Raw genomic sequence first — 20,648 nt, 5'->3', positions numbered from 1 at the left:
GAAAAAATGTCTCATGATCTTCAATATTTTAAACTGAAGGTGTATGTTTCAATGTTTAAAATTACTTTTGTAGATGAAAATATAATTGTGCCAACCTATAAATTTCTTTCATTAGAAAACTAAATGATTTAAAAACATATTTTTTTAAATGGATGAATAAAAAGCAGCCAATAAGAGTCCAGAATTGATGGAAAATCCTTCAATACTGTTTAAAAAGCTTCGCAGGTTGAGACCTTAAGAAGCTGGATTTATACAACTTATTCTGTATGCTCTTTGTCACAATATATAATACATTTTGTTATTCTTGGGTATAATGGGCTTTCTATTATTCTAAAATGTGGAAAAAATATAAATAAATAATGAGTAAGTGATCCTAAACTTTTGACCAGTAGTGTATGTTTTTTGTAAAAACTCCAATTCAAACATCCTGCAGAAATAAGTATGCAAACGTATAATCTCTTGCAAAACATCATCAGAGGGCTCGATTTAAAAGTGAGTTAAAACATTTCTTTGCACGTAGTAACACAGCCCTCTAGTGACATACTGTTTGCCTTTAAGAACCGAGTCCATCATCCATCATTATTGTTGTTTTGCCTGGCTCTTGTTGGAAAGGCACGTCACCTGACTTAAGATGCTCTGACAGTGAGGCCAGATCAGGTGACTATATCAGGCTTCCAAAAACACTGAGGGGGGTGTTACTGAAACCTTACAGTAGCACAACACGGATACCAGTTACTTTCGGTGTGTGTGTGTCTGTGTGTGTTTCAGGTAAGAGAAGATGTGTAGCGTTTAACCAAAAGCACAGGTCAGAGTGAGCACAATGTGCCGGGGATCCTGTCTCACAAGAGTACAATCAAAGCGCTACCCATTAAAATTAGAAAGGGAGCATTTACAGGTGGTTGGCAAGCCAAAGGATATTCCAGTTACAAAAATGTATGGAATGGTGACTCTTGCATGCACAACATTTTTTATAAAAGCATGAGGTGGAACATGAATTAGTCATTAGTAATAATTTGACAAATATTAGTAATGCACTGCTATACAGTACCAGAACCATAAAAGCAAGACTAAGAGCATATGACAAAAATCACCTTTTCCTATTCAGGCCTGACATAAGCTGTATCTGTTACTGTGAGTACTAAAAATACTTGCTGTTCAACATGTGCTAGGTGAAGTCCAGGGTGTATGTGTGTGTACGTGTGTGTATGTGTGTAAACTTAACAGGTTCTCAAGTCCAGGCCAGGACTGACCTGCTTCCACATGGCTATTTGCCCAGGCAAGACTCATGCATTTTTCACAAGGCACACAATTGAAATGCCGCTCAGCGCGCACACACAAACACGGCTGGTTAGCCAGACTAGAGGAAAAAGTGGGTCAGAATCTACCATCCACCCAAAGATTCCTGCAGCAGTCATCAGAATCAAGTGTTGTGTAAAATATGAGTCATTTTGTTCTCTGATCTGTATTTGGAAAGAGAAAAACACACATCTATCTATGTTTTGTAGCCATTGTGTATACCATTTGGTTCTGTTTTATTTCATTCTTCCCGTTTTTGAGGTCTATACAAGTATTCAACCGAAATGCATATGACTCAGTTATTCGTTTTATGGGCTTAACATTCTGTCCTGTCTGCCATTGTGTTTGTATTTGTGTCACACATATACTCAGAATTGTTCACGCTGATCTGATTGGCGTATATTGCTCATATTGCTCATGCAGTACACTGGAAATGACGTCTTTCGGTGTTGAAGTAGCTATTTGTATTCTGTAAATGCATCCACGCAGTGGGAGATGCCCACATGACAAATGCTAAAGTCTTAATGATATTTATGAAAGTGTGAGTCAGTACTCTGACACACTTTAATCTTACATTTGGATTAGATGTCAAGAAAAATGGTGCTGCATGAGCTGGTCCATTATTTCATGACTAATTCAAAGTACATTTTAATGATGCACACAATTGTCCACTTTGATAGTAGGATTTTTACCCAAACCAGGCCAAACATTACGCTTACACATCATATCATCTCAAACAGTTTGGGAAGGGTAACCATGGCGGCCATGTTCCGCCTAGGTGTCAATTACTGGCAGGTGTATTGTATGTCTCTCATATTACATACATCCCAATGAAGACATTCCACAGACTTGCATCATTATCCTATAAGTAACCATAAACAATACCCAAATCCTTGAAGAAAACATTTTTTTTAAAATAATTTTTTGCAGATGTCCCATAATGTTTCCAAAGTCAGAGGTTGTCATGTTCAGCTTACTTCAAGCTTAAGTGACAATAACGATCAGAATCATAAGTTCAAAATCTTTAAAGAAAAAGGCAAAAATGTATCACTGCTGGTATAGTTTATACAGTACATCAAATAATGGAGAAATACATTGGGCTATCTCTCAATTTCTAACTTTTTGAATACGCCTTCTGTCATGCCTTTTGTCCGTTCTAGATAAACCGGGCATCCCTGAATCAAGATCCTATATTGATTTATATCATTTAAATAAACAGTACATAAAGATGCCCTGTGGGCCCATTATGTACACAAGACTCAATATGCTGCAAACACACAGAGTCTGAATCAACAGCCGTTAACAGTGCCTAAATATGCTCAATTTGTACATGGCACAATGAAAGAGTGATTGTGGGAAAGAACGTCCTCTGTTGTCTCCAGTACACAGAGTAATGAGGATCAATAGGTGTATCGCTGGACACCAGATGTTCACCTCTGCCCATGTTTAGCAACACAATTACAGCTCGGCCACAAGTGCTGTGTGACCTCAGAATCAGACAGACAAAAACATAAACAATCCTCTGTTCAAACATAACATTTGGAAAATTTCTGGAAAAATATTTCAATTAAATGAAATAATTTAAATGCAATTTAAATGCAGTTTAAATGGATCGTTATAGAGGTTGGACAGAGGCAAAATAAAAAGATTATTTGCACATATTCAAAGTGTTGTATAAACGGCCAGGAGGTCCACTGCCGCAGTCTTATTTTTGTCAAATGTCATCAAGACAGGCTGTGTCATTTCTGAATCAATTTCCATTACTGGAACATGACATTTCAGAATGACAAATAAAAGAGCGATACCATTTATTCATATGAAGAAAAGATTCCTATTATTGTTTGACATAAAACATTTTCAGAAAGATGTAACCTAGTGATTGAGATGTTTCAAAAAACACTGAGACAGAGATGGACCTGAATAGCAGAGATGCATGGTTTACTTTAAAAAAAGAAAAAAGAAAAGGAGACAGCAACTATTCAAGGTCATTTGTCATAAAAAATAAAACAGGTTTGGATTGATCCATGCACATTCTCTCTCACCAGAATGGAGTACACAGTAAAATCGCTAGTGTTAAAAAAGGTCAAATTAACACGCACAGTATATATATAATATTTGATTACATAAACACTGTGAGTGTTAAATTGACCTTTTTTAACACTGCCGATTTTACTGTGAGTTGAAGCTTGCTAATTGAAGTGGTTTTAAATAAGCAGTCCATTTTGCAAATGCACCTCCTACTTGAGCATGTCTAATGAGCCTGGCCAAAAATATCCTCCGTCTATAGCTCTGAAAACATACAGACAGGCAGATGAATTAAAGCAATTAACCACTCAAGGACATTTGTTACAGCCATTTCACCATGGGTCAGGGGGGTTTGTGTGCACAAATTGCATTCTCAAATTATATAAATTTGACATAATGACACATCCAATCAGATCCAGAGTTAGAATTGTGTTTTTTAAAAGTGTTTTTTTTTTCATTCTTTTCTCCACTCTTGGATAGGTTGTTTCAACCTATCATTGGATAAATGTGGAAAAATGGGTCAAAAATAGAGATTTTCTAAGTTAATTTAAATCAACGGTTGGGTTTGTGCATACTGTATTTCACCCAACCATGGTTTGAAATAACCAGGTCATTTCAAATGATCATTTTCCCATCATATTTCGTGTGAAAAAGTTTTTTACCCAAACATTTCTGTGCATCTGATTTCTTCCTCACAGCTCATTTCTGTCACGATTGCCTATTCCAACAGATAATTAACATCTTTTTGTTCACACGGCATGGGCAGCATCCAGGCCGGTCCGTCACAATCAAAGTGATCGGCCCGTTCTCTTGTTTTGTCAGGGACAAAAGACCGCTACAAGCCAGTTGGAGGAGAGGACAATAATCACATTTAGCCATAATCAAATGGCACTTGTTTCCTCTGGGGACCAGAAGGAAAATCGTTGTGTACAGTAGCTTAATATGTCAGGTGTGACTCAGAAAAATTGGAGGCAATTATGGGCATAACTGCATTCTGATGAGTGGAAGGGGGGAGTAAGGACGCATGTTTGTTTGTGTGTGTGTGTATAGGTTGTGATTGATGTTCTTTTCAGTGTTACGCTCAAAGAGCCTCTGGGAGTTGGAAATAGAGGGCCGTGAGGAGGGGTTCTGTTGTCTCGGTTACAGCGTATAGAGAGGGGGGAGATCACATGGGGGGGAAGTGATGAGGCTATTCTGTTAGAGGACGCCCTGTGTGGCTGCTCCTGATTACACAAGAGAGGTCGAAGCTCTCTGATCAGTACACAGCATGCGAGGCGGTTCAATCAGGCTATTCTAAGAGCTCTTCCTACACTGATGGGGTCTGAGGAGTCTTCCGTGCATGACATTGAAATAAAAACTATAAAAAATACGGTCAATATTGAGTGTCATGGCTCTCCAAAAATAAAGTACTGAACAAGTTTAGTCAAAAATGTTTACTTGCTTAAAGCAACACTACATATCATCTACAGTAATATGTTTTTAATATGTTGCATTTCAGACAACAGGAAATTATACTTATACTTAAACATTTAAATCAGAATTTTGTGGGCTATGATTTTTGATCGGATAGTTCACCCAAAAATAAAAACTCTGCCATCATTTATTCAGCCACATGTCATTCAGAAACTGTGTGACTCTTGTGAAACAAAAGAAGATATTTTGAGAAACGCCTCAGTGGTTTTCTTGTCCATGCAATGGAAATCAATGGGGTCCAATGTTGTTTGGTAACCAATGTCCTCCAAAATATCTTCTTTTGTGTTCTGGAGATGAAAGAACGTCATACAGGTTTGGAATGACATGAGGGTGAGTAAATGATTCAAGAATTATTGTTACTGAATTTTTTCCGTCTTTGTATGAATAGCAAATTTTCTTTAATAAATATGCATCTATGTATTTTAATTTTATGTTGTGTTCAAAAGTTAAATTAAATTAGTTTAAACTGTGGATCAACAGAATTCTGGTTAGGCAGGTTTGTTTAGTAAATGAATGACCGAGGGATTAGTTGAGCAAATGGAATTACAGGCTTCCCAAACATGTGATAAAAATTTCATTATCTGCCTCTCACACACGCCGTGTGTCACGCCTCACTGTCAGGGAGACCTGCTTTCAGATGTGTGGTAACACTGTGCTAAATCTGTTCTGTGCCATGAAAACGACCCACTCTGAGAAACCCTAATCACTGACTTCCCATGAGCTTCTCATACTACAGAAAGTAAGTGGAAATGTGTGAAACAAACAAGACTCTTGATTTGAAATAAAAACATTTAAACAGAGCTGCGACCTATCAGTTAGCTAATGTTTCCTGAAACATTGAGCTGTGTTGCACAAATGGCCTATATGAATTCAAATTGATCTTCCATCATTTCCTGTTTTCTCTCTCTTTCTGTCCAATTGATAAAAGTAGCATGCAAAGGCAAAGGGAAGGAAAAGAGCTTAGATAAAATCCACCTCTAATCTATTGTGCTTCAGAAAGAAAAAGAGAAAAATAGAAGAAAGAAGGATGAAGAGTGAGCTGATCAGACTCTGATCATCAGTGCCTTCTCAAGGTTAGGAAGCTGGGTACATCCTTAATGGAATCAAATCTGATTAGATAATTAGCATACCATTTGCATAATAGCACCGCAATTCATTACCTTGCATGTGAGTTCATCAGCACGGCGCGAGCTACAGTGTTTCCATTCCCCTCTGTCCTGTAACAAAGCTCTGCCCCTCTCTTGCCATCCGGAAAGGTCAACTAACTTACTGGCTCCTGTACCAACTAATATCAATCAAAGGCCGGCACACTTGCTGAATGCCTTCGGAAATCTCTGGAAAAGAGGTCTGGACCGGTGCCACAGTCCCTAATATCTCAGCACTGGGCAAAGCAAACAATTCGCAGTCTTGTATTGATTAAACTTTATTAAAATGGACCACGAACATCTCTACAAATGCTCAGAAAATGCAAAGAGAGGTAAATACTTGCTATCTTTAGGCATTTGTTTCTTGTGGACTGCAATGAGATTAAATGGAAAACAAATGGAGATTTTTAATTCAGTTATCACTTACTCACCCTTGTGTCATTTCAAACCTGCTTGACTTTCTTTCTTCTGCAGAACACAAAAAAATATTTTGAAGAATACCGGTCACCAAACAACACTGGCCCCATTGACTTCCATTGTATGGACACAAAACCCCTAAGACATTTCTCAAAAATCTTCTTTGGTGTTCCACAAAAGTCATAAGAACCACTATCCCTTTAAGCATTATACATTTCAGATTTCATCAGCACATCTGTTTGTACTATAGAAATAATTACATTTTCATTCACGCATTAACAGATGCTTTTATCCAAAGCAACTTCCCATTGAAAGTACATTCGCATGTGGGAATCAAACTCACAGACGTTCGGCTCTTAAGCCAATGCTCCACCAACAGAGCTGCACAAATTCTGAAGAAATATCAAAAACAAACATGACTCAACTCCATTGAGTCTCATGAAATTTGTCCTCCCAAGTAAACGAAAAACCGGTTACATCACACTATTAAAGGCATAGTACAACCACAAATGAAAGTTCTGTCATCATTTACTCACCCTCCTGTCATTTCTAACCTGTCTGACTTTCTTTCTTGCACAGAACACAAAAGAAGATATTTTGAACAAGTCTTATCGACCAAACAACTCCGGCACCCATTCGCTTCTATTGTATGGACAACTAAACCAATGCAAGTGAATGGGTGCCAAAATATCTTCTTTTGTGTTCTGCGTAAGAAAGAAAGTCATACAGGTTTGAAATGAATGAATTTTCATTTTTGGGTGTAGAGAAAGACTGAAGAGAGAGGACTGAACCATAACCATTGAAAGATCGAAAGTCCCCGGAGACCCGTTTTTGTCATCGTCATCTTTGTCCTATGACCTGCCACTGTTTGCAGACATATGCCTGTGCCATTGTGAAGAGCGACGTGCTGACTGATATGATTGACTTCAGATGGGCTCAGAGGAACTGAAAGCACTGAGGCACGTAGATACCAGCGTCGAGCCCTGGGCTACCCGAACCAGCTGCTGCCTCTCATATCCTTCCATTTAAGTCCCACAGACACAACACTGTCAAACATTACAAAGCACTACAATTAAACCCTTACTGAGGTTTTACTTGATGTGACTGAGGTTTAAGAGAGTAGGGTTGCAAGATGTATGTGCTGTACAAACTTGTGCAGTGATGACAGGTAGGGATGAGATGCGGCAACAGAAACAACAGCAGATAAACGTTCATAGTATCATTCCGCACAGCAGAAATGCAAATAGGCTACTAAATGGCAGCTCTTGCCGTCTTAACTTGGGCGTACAGCCAGGCTGATTTGTAATAATGTCCTCCCGTCTTGCAGTAGGATTAAACACAGGGCGATAGCGAGAGAGACAGACAGTGCAGGAAACCACGTTACAATGTGACAGGGCTTCTGATGCAACGCAAGCAAATGTGTGCTAATGCATCGGACTGGATATACTTTATTGTCTGTCTGCCAGGTTCTTGCTGACTGGGCTCTGACTTAGCACTTAAGATGGGTTGAGGGAAGAAACCAGGCTGACTAGAGGAATTGAAACATATGCCTGTATTCAGTTTAGTTTGATTCTGAATTCTTGCAGGCTACATTGAATATTTTATACTGTACTATGCATATATTTTCACAAATAAATATACTGTATGTGCATCTTGTCTCTTTTTATTGACCTCTTTTAGGCAAACACTGTTAGGCCTGTTAACACCAAGGACAATAACTATGAAAATAAAGTTGAACAATTTTCAAAATTTGAGATAAATTTGAGTCCACACCAAAACTATAATGATAACTATACAGTGGACAGATATTGTTAAGCGTTTTTTTGAAACACTCACAAACAAAGGTCTTGTGCATTTCAATGGTAAAACTGTTCCACAAACTCAGAAAAAAGATAACATACCGTCCTTTGTTATAGTTAAAATTCTTGGTGTAAACAGGCCTTTAGTGTTATCACCTGGATGACATTTCTGAGTGTGTACTAGGGGTGTCACAACATACCAGTATTGACAATAACTGTGATATTAAAAACCACGATTATCGATATTGTGTTCATTCTACACATATCGTAATATTAAAAACTATTCAGCACCCATTTAAAAAGTTGCCTTAATAATTACAATTTCGCTTTGCATCCCTGCACTTGTATTCTAAGTATAATTCATTCACCAAATAACAGACAGAGCACGATATTAAAGATGAATTTGACTGATGGCATCATTTATTTCGCTTTAAAAAACATATTGATAAATACCATGATAATATTGTTATTGTAAATTCGTTTGGCCACTACAACCGTGTCGTGACAAATCTGATTTGTGACCCAATCAGACTAAAGTCTTTAAGATATTAAGGTTATATTTTCACTGAATGTTCTTTACATTGTGTATGATTTTATGCAGAAAAAATTACTATGGCTGGGTTTTCACAGGTAGGGTCAGATTTCATGACAGGTTTGACTTATTCGCAGATTTACTTCAACAAAACAAGCCAGACTTCAATGCTAAATGAACTTGAATCTGCACACACAGTTAAAGCACCCAACAAAAGCCAGGAATAAATCAAGCCTAGTTTACTCTTAAAACAGATTTAGACAAAGAGAAAACTCCGATTTCCACATGCAAGACCCAAAACTACAACAAACTGAGACTGAAAAAATAAGCGTTATTCACTAAGCTAATCTATCAAGAGACATAATCACACTGTGAGATTTAGGTATTTTTAGCAGCTGACACAAATGTCTATTGGGCACATGACCACCAGGGTGGCCGACACCATTCAGAATAGCCATTGTGTGTACGCCCTCATTTAGCTCTCATTTATTACACTCTTGATCCAGGCACCCACAGCGAGTAGCTATTAGCGAAAGGTGTGCTAAAAACAAGTATGTAAACACACAGCACAATAAGGAATCAAAAGGTTCTGTACCTTTTCCCTTGGCTTTAGAAAAGAGACGAAAGTTGACATAGAAATGAGCATCCGCAGAAGGCAAGCATGAGGAAATATAAAGAAGCAGTTAAAGCACATCTATGCATTCAAATTCAGGCATGCGGAATATAATCAATCGGAGCAGAGTGACACAAGTGGCGTGGCATACCTTGATCTGCCATCATCATGTGTGCGAAACCTTTGAGGAAGACGGAAAGGAACAGAGCGAGAAAAGTTTCTTTAGAACATACTGTACATATGGCCACCCATATATTGTACATCACTAACGCATACTATGTACAAAAGGCAAGAATTATCACAAGTCAAACATATGTGATAAAGAATATTATCAACTCACCTGGGATGCTGTTGGCCTCTGGTTGCGTTGCAGCAAAGGACACAGAGGGGGGGGAAGGAGAGAGACATTGCAGCCATTAGAGCCCACTCACATAGCCTTTGCATGAATGCTATCATGCAAACTTTGACACACGTACTAGCATGCACCAAGCAGACATCTGCCCTGTGCATGTACACAGAAACACTTAAAAAACCCTCTCAAACCATCCATCTGCCCCCTCTTCTCACAGGGAAGTAGAGCGGGGTGATCGGATCTGTGGCGTTTGACCCACCACGCCACACCAGCATCTACTATAAGAGGTCTAGTTCATCTTCCATGTCTTACACACTTTCCCAAAGCCCACATCCACGCCTGGGTCATAAATCCAAACAGGCAACAGAACCTGTTCCCTTTAGAGAGGGTTGTGGATTTATGAGACGCTGATGTTTGTCTAGAGCACCGTTCCATACTCGGAGCCGGGTATAGTGTTCCCTATCATTGTAGACACATACACACTCTCTCTCTCATTTTGTTTGTCACCAGGCACCGACTTTGGCACTGTCGCATTGGGTTTAACTTGCAAACTAACCTATTTCATTAATGCACTCCTGTCTTGAACCAAATGATGATAAACGGGCATGGCAGAACAGCCGATCTACCATTTTTCTAATTTATTCTGGCAATCCAAGATCATCCAGATATAGATATTTTTTATCAGCTAAACCTAAAGGATTACAGTTTTTAGTACCGGCGCTGACAGGCAAAAGAACAGATTTTTCTGTTGCCAATGCACAACTGCATCTAATACAGGAAATTAAGGGGGATCTGATGGGGTCTGCCTCCATGAAACGCTTTTAGTGCAAAGTAATTACGGCTACATTAGACATTAATTTAGTGCTGTATGTGCTGCTGTCCGGACCGGCTGAAAACGTAATATGTTGTCTCTCATGGTCACTCATTTCCAGGACACGTTCCAGTGTGTAAGTGTGTGTCTGTCTGCCGTGCCTGTTAAAGTCTGGTACAGAACATTAAGTCCTCTGATGAGATGCATTAACCTGCTGGGGAAAATATTAGGACATGATTGGAGAGAGGAGAACGCTGAGTTACTCTGGGGATGTGAGTGCTATGGTGAATTGATTGATGTGCTGAGCTCTTGAGATGACCCGCACTGGAGTTCTGATGTCTGACTGGAAAATGATGATCTGCGTGTACTATCAAGCCCTCCACAATGACCCATCAGATAGGGTGGTGAAAATGAAATTAATTTGTACTTCTCTTCGATGATTTAGAAAAGTCGCCTAAGGATACCCAAAACTTCTGGACAGAGGGAATAAAACTGACATTTTTAAAAGCAACTGTACTTCTGATACTCTTGAGGCGCTTTTCAATTTCATTTTGCTCACATTTAAAACATGCGAGGAGATTTGTAAACAGTGGCAGGCTTAACCATAAACCTCAGCATACCAATTCAAACAGCATCCACATGGGAAAACAGATTGAGTATTGGTTTAGCTGCCAAATGTTTATTATACTAATCCGCCAAAAGATTACGCGCTTTCACAAATGATGTAGCGTCATGGCTGCCGCGCTGGCCATGGAGCGAGGAACATACGCCACAGCGACGAAAAACTGTTCTGAGGCCATTTTAGCCATCTGGCCGTCGAGAGAAGTGTCAAATTGTTGCCGCCGCTGCTATAGCAATCGGATTCAGTCAAACGTACGTAGAAGGCTAATGCTTAACACTTCAAATCAGCTTGCCATATGGCTCTGACCCGATATTTATTATGTACAGATGTTTAAAAACCTTGCAGACACTCCAGATTAAAGGGATACTGTGTTCATCAGAACAAAGAAATGTATACAGATTTGGAACAACTCGAAGGTGAGTAAATGATGACAGAATTTTCATTTTTGGGTGAAGTATCCCTTTAAGATTAAATTATCTGTAATATTGTTGACAGACATCAAAGGGATGCTTCACCCCAAAATGAAATTTTTGTCATCATTTACTCACCCTCTTGTCAGTTTGACTTTCTTGCTTCCTTCACAAAAGAAGATATTTTGAACAATGTTGGTAACCGAACAACGGTGGTCTACCCATTGATTTGCAGATATTTGGAAGCATCCGTGTAACCAAACAGTTCTTGGCCACCATTGACTACCATAGTAGGAAAAATTACAATGGTAGTCAAAAGTGCCCCAGAACTGTTTGCTTTAATTCATTCTTCAATCCTGCATATCTTCTTTTGTGCTCAACAGAACAAAGAAATTTATAAAGCAATTTTCCTACTATGGTGGTCAATGGTGGCCAATAACTGTTTGGTTACAAGCATTCTTCCAAATATCTTTCTCTTCGTTCAATAGAACAAAGAAATTTATACAGATTTGGAACAACTCGAGGGTGAGTAAATAAAGACAGAATTTTCATTTTTGGGGGAACAGTTTTTTTAAGCAATGTATTTTGATTTCATAATATCAGTTTTGATGGACTTTTGGTTTGCTGTAGCCTTTGGGTTAGAAGCCACACATACTGCACGACATGCCAAAATACCCCCCAAAAAGGTTTATTTATTCTTTCATGATTGGCTGAACCAATTCCCAGCATTCAAAGCCATCAAAGCTGCTTTTACTGTACGTCTGGCTTTAGCTCCTATCAGTTGACTGCAGGACCTAGTCAGCCAAACAAGATGGAGAGGAACAACAGCTATAAATCAAGCCCAAAACTCTGTGCTCTTTACAGCCTATAAATCTAAACCTAGTGCCTGGTCTTCTGCTGATGGTCGCTATACAGTACATACCACATTCTCTCTCTCTCTCTCTCTCTCTCTCTCTCTCTCTCTCTCTCTCTCTCGCACACACACACACACACACGCACACATATAATGCTGTAAATACTTTTAAAGTACATGCATACACACTTTATTTCAGTGCACCCTGGTATTGTGTACGCAGACGTTTTAATCACATTGTGTAATTAAGGAGAGGATCAAGGGAGAGGTTGTGTCTACAATGAGGGTAACAACTCATGGGCTCAGAGCACTGATCACAGATCAATCACCCAGCTTAAGCACTCCAATCACAAGGGAAGAAAAGTTTAGACCCAATCAAGACAGGATATACAGCCGTTCTCTTGTCTGAATGCTTTCTCATTCAAATGTAATATTCATTTAATCAGATAAAGATAGTTCAGACTCGTCTTTCCACAATGTAAAGCATTGTGTAGTAACCAGGATATAAAAAACTTTAAAATAAAGAATTTAATCAAAGAGCACTGGTAATGCAACAGAAGAGTATGAAAAAACAAACATGTACATCATGTACCTTTCATTACCAGGACCATCAACCAGAATGTAAAATATCTTTCATGGGGAAGAACTCAAAGATGTCATTTTCTTCTGTGCAAAAATTGCAAAATTTGTCAATTAAATAAACGTGCATGAACCGAAGCATTTAGGTAGATGCATTAAGAAAGGTCATGAAATTCTCATCAGTAACAACACTATAAAGAATTGAAATTGACATGTTTAAAATAGCCAATTATCCCCTGCCATTGATTCATTTAGTTTTGAAGAGGTGCAACAAGAAAACCCAGAGCTGTGAAATGGCTTCCTTAAATCCCCAGAGAAACTAAAATGGCCACTTCAGAAAAAAAACCAAAGGATCTGAAAAGGCACCTTAACATTGTATCAACCCCCCCTCCTCAGCCTGGCACAATTAACACAAAAAGCTCACACAACAAAGAGCATAAACAAATTCAGGCTTTGCTTGTACTACATTTCAATGACATTCATTTTCAATTGACCGTGAGAAGCGATGGGGGATAGAGGAGGGTCTTATCGAGGCTGAACGAGGAATTCCCAGCACGAAACACCTGCCATTGCACAGAACGGAGACATGGGGCAGCGTTCTGTAGACAGGCTAAGAGACGCCATTAACCTCGACCCCAGAGTCACACCCTGACTCATAAGACTTGCATGAAACAGCCAAACATAAAATATCTGGGACATTGTTTCCACAAATGTAAACATTGTTTACATTTCACCAACCAAGACTGACAATGTTAATGAAAGTGGGTGCAATATATTTTGCACAAAAGAGCATTAAACCATTTAATTTGTATGTTTCGATCATTTTTACCTATGCATAACCAATGCAAATTAAATATATTTACCTTCGTTGCAGAATCGGCCAACATATTCCGTCTTAGAACAATCACAAATCGGTTCCCCATCGACAATGGAGCACGTCCCGCCGTTCTCGCACAGGTTCTCCATGCAGATTCCCTCTATGTCCATGCGGACCAATTGGCTGCTTAGCAGAGTAGGTTCCTTGTTACTGTACCTCAGTTCCCTGATAATTCCCTTAAATGGCGGAAGATCCTTCACTGTCGGGAGAGTGAGCGCAGAAATGCGAATATCTTGAGGGACTCCACCCAGGAAGAGATCGCTTACGATCTTCATGTACTGCCTCTGAGGCCGCACCTCAGCCGATTTGCTCGCTCCGTCCAGCCCCAGAACAGTTCTCAGGTTGTACCTGCTCAAGGTGGCGGAATGCCAGCTGCTGTCATTGACTCGCTTGTCCGATACGACAGTGGACTCGGCGCAGTCGATGCTAAACTGCAACTGGAGCTTCCCTTCAACCACCATGAGTTGCAGGAAGTCGCAGTAGCCGCCATCGTCAAAGTACAGGATTAAGGCAGTGGACACGTCTGTTTTGAACTGGAAGCTGAGGTCACTTCTGGTGCTGGCGTCCCAGCGGAGATAGCGCGCCCACTGGCCCTGCGACCCTGTAAACTCCACGCCCGAACAGAACCCAAGCACAGTACTCATCAGCAGCTGCAACTGGACTGGGAATCTGATGAAATTCATTTTCAAAGTGCTGGAGATCGGGGTTATAATCCTGAACAGGAGGAAATCATTGAATTTGCTTTGGTTCAAAGGTCCGTATATCCAAAGTACATCCCACAGTATACCCAGAGATAGCAGTAGAAGAGGTGAGATCGTCAACGCAGAGACACAAAAAGAATATCCTAAAAGAGGAGAGGGTATTAAGAGGGAGAACAGTCTTAAGTAACAGTCGTAAGGCCAATTACATTGCACAACAATTCAAATCTCTCAAAGGTTCTCTTTCTTTGTTTCCTGGAATGAATAAACTTGAGAAGACCAGTGGATGCGGTGGTGCGTGCCTGCTCAGGTGCTGTTTTCCTTCGGGTATCTCCCCAGATTTAACACACTTTCTCGACCATCCAGACTCTTTTGATATTTTGGGAAAGCAGCACAGTCTTCATGATGCCTTGTGGGTAATGTAGTCCTCACGGTTTATCCGGCCTGTCTACTGCACACTAGCTGTCAAAACAGAAAAGCATCAAATTACAAATGAATTCGTGGACGCGTCAGTCTATCTAGTTTGCATTTAAGCATTTTTGTAATATAAGAATAAAAAATAATTCAAAACAAAATAATTCTTCCGTTCAATTTCCCTCATAATAATTTAAAAAGTCTTTTACATCACTCATAGATCAATTGTAAGATAACACTTGATAAAGACTAATTAAAAGTTTCTGTTTTTCAGGCTTTTACCCATAAGATTCTTCAAGTGTTATCGGTCATCTAGTGCGTAAATTACCAGCATTATTCACATGGCAGCTCCAGCTATCAGTCACTTGCACAGAGCCTGCGTTTATCTGATGATGTGGAAAATTAAAAGGCATTCTGCGGGATGCACAATGCATAAATAGAATGATATGCATGTCTACACATTTCCATGACATATACTCCACATTACCAGCATCTTAGCAGCCAAAGATGCCATTCCTTACAAATCCTTAGAAAATATTACATAATTATTTAAGTCGTGGCTATACATTTTGAAAAACAAACAAATCAAAAATAGAACTAATACATAAAGACAACATTCAAATAAAAGTGTGTATTTAATGTGTCTAATAGCTTTTGTTGGATTCCTGTATCAGTAGAGCATAAAAGAAAAAAGGCGATGCAGTGTTTTGTGAAATAAAATGCTATCCTTATAAAAAAGATTATTAAAGAAACACAAACTGCTAAATGCCCAACCAAAATATCCCTCTATAAATATGACAGAAGACTCGCATGCTGAGCTCATGATTGGCCCTCAACCAACACAGATTAGTAAGACTTTTGTGAAAGCAAAACGCAGCTCCGGCTCCTCTTAACATGTGTCATCTATGTGCATAAATGAATAGGCTCCAATTACATGGCAACATGCACGCTGTAACCCAATAGACATCTAATATTGCCCGTGTCTTTGCCAGAAGCGTAGGCAGCAGGTACATCAGGACAATAGTGCTACCAGCCCACGCGATTCAGCCAAGCCGAAACACAATGCATGCCGTCAAAGGCAGATGCCTGCTCTACCTGCCGCAGCTGAAGAGGGAAAAGAGCCAGAGACTGGGCGCTTGTAACAGATACTCCACGTTGGCTCGCGCCCACACCTCAAAATATGTATGTGTGCTTTTTCTTTTTTTGTCAAGCAAGGGCTGGCGAAAGGGAGGAGAGGTAAAAAGGCTAAACTCAGTACATTATTGTCCTCATTGATGCATGATTGACACACCCCACTGGGAACCACACACAACACCACAAAATAAAGCTCTTGCATATGAATCCCATTTAAAAAGGCAGAAAATAGGAGAGGGAGGTGTAATGGTGGAAGGGGGCGGGGAGGGACGGTAATGACAGCAGGCCCAACCATTCATCAGACACACAAAGCTGGGTTTTACCACAGGTGCCTCAATTATGGTCTGCCATTACACCAGAAAAGCTGCAACAAAATGTCCTCCAGTGCGCCCCGATGATATCATGGAGGCTTTGAGAGGAGGCGCACGCCGTTTGAGAGGAGTAACGCAGAGCTCGGCTGCGAGCGTGACACGGTTACCGACCGTCGAGTTTCTGCGTGGTGAAGGTGTGGGGGCGAGGAAAGCTGGGCCAAAATGGATGACATCAGCGTCCGCTCGCCACTCTCCTCCTGGGCTGCCAGCCGGTGAGAGGGAGGCGTGAGGCTTCTACCTGGCCTCAGCCAGCTACCCCTCTGTTACCCAGAGTGGGCACGGGTACCACCAGCAACTCTGGGGCAAACCAGCTCTGCCGCAGTTATTTACAACATTACATCACTATGCCATATAAACACAATATACTTATAATGGTATTCACTATACTCCCTCATAATCATTACCACGGGATTTGTATTATTATTTCTCAGCATGTATCACTGTAACATGGGTGCGGACTGTCTGTGTTATAGGGTTCAGAAAAATCACGTCACACTGCGGCGTAGCCTACTGGGAAGGCAGCACACATTCGAGGAGTGTTTTTGAAACTGAAGATTATACAACGCCAACAGGAAACATTTTTTTCTGCGACACACAAAAAAAAGGGATTTTTGGCAATAATATTAAAACGCGACCAAAACGATATTCGTTATAAAATGCAATAAAATAGCCTATTCAGACCACATTTTTTTATAAAGAGGCAATGTTTTATACAGAAATACTATTATATAATTTATTCAAAAATAAGTAAAAGAAATAAGCAATTTTGATTTATTTAAATTTTCGTTTATTTTTAGGAAAAAATACCTCAGCCTATGTTATGATATTTTGGCTGTCTTGGCTTGATATGTAAAATGAGATTATAGGACAGTAAGCGTGAGAAAAAAACGATACAAACACACAGATCTTCCCAAACGATAACATAAGGTGTTTTAAAACGACACAATATTCATTTAAAAGCTCAAAATGCGTATTTTTTATATTAAACCATTTTATGTGTTAGACCGTAAGATATAGGCTAGATAATGAAAAAGACCCTAATTAAAATAATGACCACGTATACTGTAAGTAAAAATTCGTTAATACGGGTTAAAAATGACTGAGCCTTTTTGTCTCAGAACATCTGGCTATATTGCAGCAGTTTCAAATATCAGAATTTTACGATCTATAAATGCCTTAAAATGTCAAATAAAATAATATAATGAAACTCTAAATAAAAAGGCAACATCATCATTTGTCTTATACACAAATTAATATTGTCTCGCGCAAATAAATTACCTAACACATGCGATTTCTGTCGTGCAGATAAAATTCACATGTATCCACACACACTACAATATAAGAATTTAAGTTTTGGTTAGAGCACATTGCGTAATATTTTAAGGTCACACGCAACACAGGCAAAATATATATTTTATATAATATATAATTTAGGGCAAAATTAAGTGCGGTCGAAAAATGTGTGATTTATTATTTTAATACATAATAATGCGTTCATTTTTATTTCTGTTAGCAGTAGTGAAATAATTCCTCGATGGAAGAATGAAAAAGAGGCCGCGCTATAAAAATACGATTTACTCGCATTTAACATTAACGTAGTGTCTATGTGTTTCTTTAAAAATTTGCTAAACACAATTCAGATACAAATACAGTGTGTAGAATTTCAACAAAAACGTAAAATGTATTAAAAAGGTCGAAGCCTTGGATAGCATATATTTAAAAGGAGTGTGTGAGGGTGTGCTGAATAAATGCCTTTGTGTGATTGCGGATTATTACCAAGTCCATTAAATTCTGGAAGATCTAAAATTACCCACTACAAATTGATGAGAGTGAATTAAGATATTCTAATAATGTGCTGCACACTTGACCGCTTCAACAAAAGGAAGACAAAAGACCCGAAGTGAGGAAACGTGCCAAAAATCCCTTTTCCCTCGAATTTGGATTAGCAAACGTCACAGTTATTTACATCTGATAATTTAGAATATTAAAAAAATATTCGGCTTTAGATAAGGAATTGTTTAAAACATAAAATAAAAATCTGTAATTGTATTTATGCTAACTACACTAGGCTACATGTGGTAAGAGAATACAATTAATGCAACCAAGTAAAATAAGGTTATTTATAAGATATTTTTATCTAAAAATTATATAAATGAATAGAATACTTGACCTGCAGTTTTATTCGTTTGACCAGCCTATGTCTAGGTGCAGTCAAATAGGATAAACTGAAGGATGGAGCTGCAGTGGGCATGCGTGGTGTTTTTCTTGAGTGGCATTTGAACATGATGCCCCCTGCATGGACTCTACAGACACCTGAGAACTCTTATTTATTATTCACAGCTACTTTTACAGATTAAGAAAAACACAGGTCTCCTGGTGCCAAATTGTTTGTTTTATGTTCAATGGGGTTTTTTTCAACGTGCATACAACCAAAACATGGGCATATATTGTCTAATTCGCATATAAAATAAACGAAATATCCCGTACTAATATTCAAAGGCAGCGAATACATAGCCTAATTATTTTCATTCAAGACTTCGCTCTCCGTGTTGTGCAAACCGGTCAACTATGACTGGAATTTCCCACTTTATCCACATAGAGGTGTATCCTAGTTTGTAGTGAATGTCGAAAAACCTTTAAGAAAAATAAATAGGCTAAACGTATTTTTAGAGCCTGACAGCGTGTGTAACACATGCATTCTTTCTAAAGGGCCCTCGATAATACAGTGTTTTTCATATTTATACCACGCTTCTCCGCGAAACAATGTCAACGTCTCAACGTCACATAAACAAAAGTAAAACGATCTACAATAACACCAAAAACAACGTAAATACAAGTCAACTTAGCGCAAGTAATCGAAGTCTGCGATAAACTTATAACACCCCAGAGACGTGTCATTGATTCTGTGCCCAAAAAAAGAAAGAGACTAACCTCGGTTTTCGTAAAAAATATCCCAACGCGTAATAATCCACATTACATTCCAAACAGGGTCTTATTTGGTCCACGTCACTTAAAATAACGCTTTTTGGCAGTCTTTTTTTTTACCCGCGTACACTTTCCTCGTTCTGTGCTCGAGTGCAGTTACGGAGAGCGGCTCGCTCAGTGAGTCTGATGAGCGATCACGAGAATTTCACACGCGCGCCGCGCGCCCCGCCTTCCTCCTACCTCGAGCCTCGCGCCATTTAAAGGTGTAGTAAAATCTGAGAGGGAAAACTTCAACATAAACAAACGAGTTCTTGTTTGATAATATATATCCTAAACCTATTTGGTGTACCAAAAAACTTACTACGCAAGGTTTCCAAACGAAGCCTTGATGCATGCCGATTTAAAGCGTTCCTTATAGAACCGCATCATATTTTCTTAAAATTGTTGACAACATAGATTCTAAAGACATATCACCAAAATAAACACGGTGTGAATGGAACGCAATAGCGTGTAGTTAGACAACAAAAAGCACAAATAGCTCTTTAATTTGGCTTTACGCAGCAGCTGTCCTTGGTGCTGAACTTTTACTTACCCATGAACTCTTGCGCAAGACATTGTAATCGACCGAGGGTTAAGCGTTGTGCATTTCTAAACAGCTCCGAAAGAGTATAAAGCTATTTTCCCGATAGTTTGCTACTTTTAAGCGACGTGAGTGAAATCTACACGCTTCAAAAACTAACACTGCGATCGATAGGCGTTGACCATGTCATTGATTTGTAGCCCAAATGATCCATCATAGATCCTACAGAATATTGAGCGTCTCGGTGCTGAATGGATCGAACCACTCCATGTTGCATCTAAAGCTGGATGATAAGTGTTTAAGGCGCCGAGCTAGATCTCAAAGCCAAAGTTAATATGTTGCAATAAAGGGATTCCTTCAATAGATCTTTATAACATGTTGAGATTGTGTCTTCTTCTGGACACTTCTGGAACATCTGCCACAGGCTGTCACTACATGCAAAAATACTTGACATGATTTCAAATAAAAAAGGAGATGCATGATGAAATATATACATGATTCATTATGCACACACACCCAGAAGCGCTCAAAACTCCTATAAGATAACATTTCAACAAATGCAGTCTAAATTTGAGCCATTCAAATAACTTGTAAAGCATTATATATAATGAGAATCTTGCTTCAAGGGAATCTATACTAAAACATTACTGTGTGATATCAGCCACCTGTTGTCATTCAATATGGCTGTCAGATTTCAGCTGATAATGCACACATTATAGGAT

The 20,648-nt window shown here is 39.1% G+C and overlaps 1 protein-coding gene across 14 annotated transcripts in view; it reads right to left on the bottom strand.

The window, feature by feature from the left end:
• Positions 1 to 19,525, bottom strand: part of nrxn3a (neurexin 3a) — a 240,899-nt gene extending 221,374 nt beyond the window's left edge. For 12 of the 14 annotated variants that reach the window (XR_008963687.1, XR_008963688.1, XR_008963689.1 and 9 more), the window contains exons 1-5: positions 19,353 to 19,525; positions 13,791 to 14,964; positions 9,641 to 9,658; positions 9,452 to 9,481; positions 9,283 to 9,294 (exon numbers count right to left, since the gene is read on the bottom strand). Coding sequence is in view for 11 of the 14 variants with exons in the window: in XM_057344277.1 (XP_057200260.1) it covers positions 9,283 to 9,294; positions 9,452 to 9,481; positions 9,641 to 9,658; positions 13,791 to 14,487 (757 nt within the window). In the remaining 3 variants the exon portion in view is untranslated. Of the gene's footprint in view, positions 1 to 9,282; positions 9,295 to 9,451; positions 9,482 to 9,640; positions 9,659 to 13,790; positions 14,965 to 16,910; positions 17,007 to 19,352 lie in introns of all 14 variants that reach the window. The other 2 variants (XM_057344272.1, XM_057344273.1) reach the window with 2 other exon arrangements.
• Between the last annotated feature and the right edge of the window lie 1,123 nt (positions 19,526 to 20,648).

Source organism: Triplophysa rosa, linkage group LG10, assembly GCF_024868665.1.
Source record: "Triplophysa rosa linkage group LG10, Trosa_1v2, whole genome shotgun sequence".
In the NCBI taxonomy this organism is placed as follows: Eukaryota; Metazoa; Chordata; class Actinopteri; order Cypriniformes; family Nemacheilidae; genus Triplophysa; species Triplophysa rosa.
This window is presented reverse-complemented; position numbering and strand designations above follow the sequence as displayed.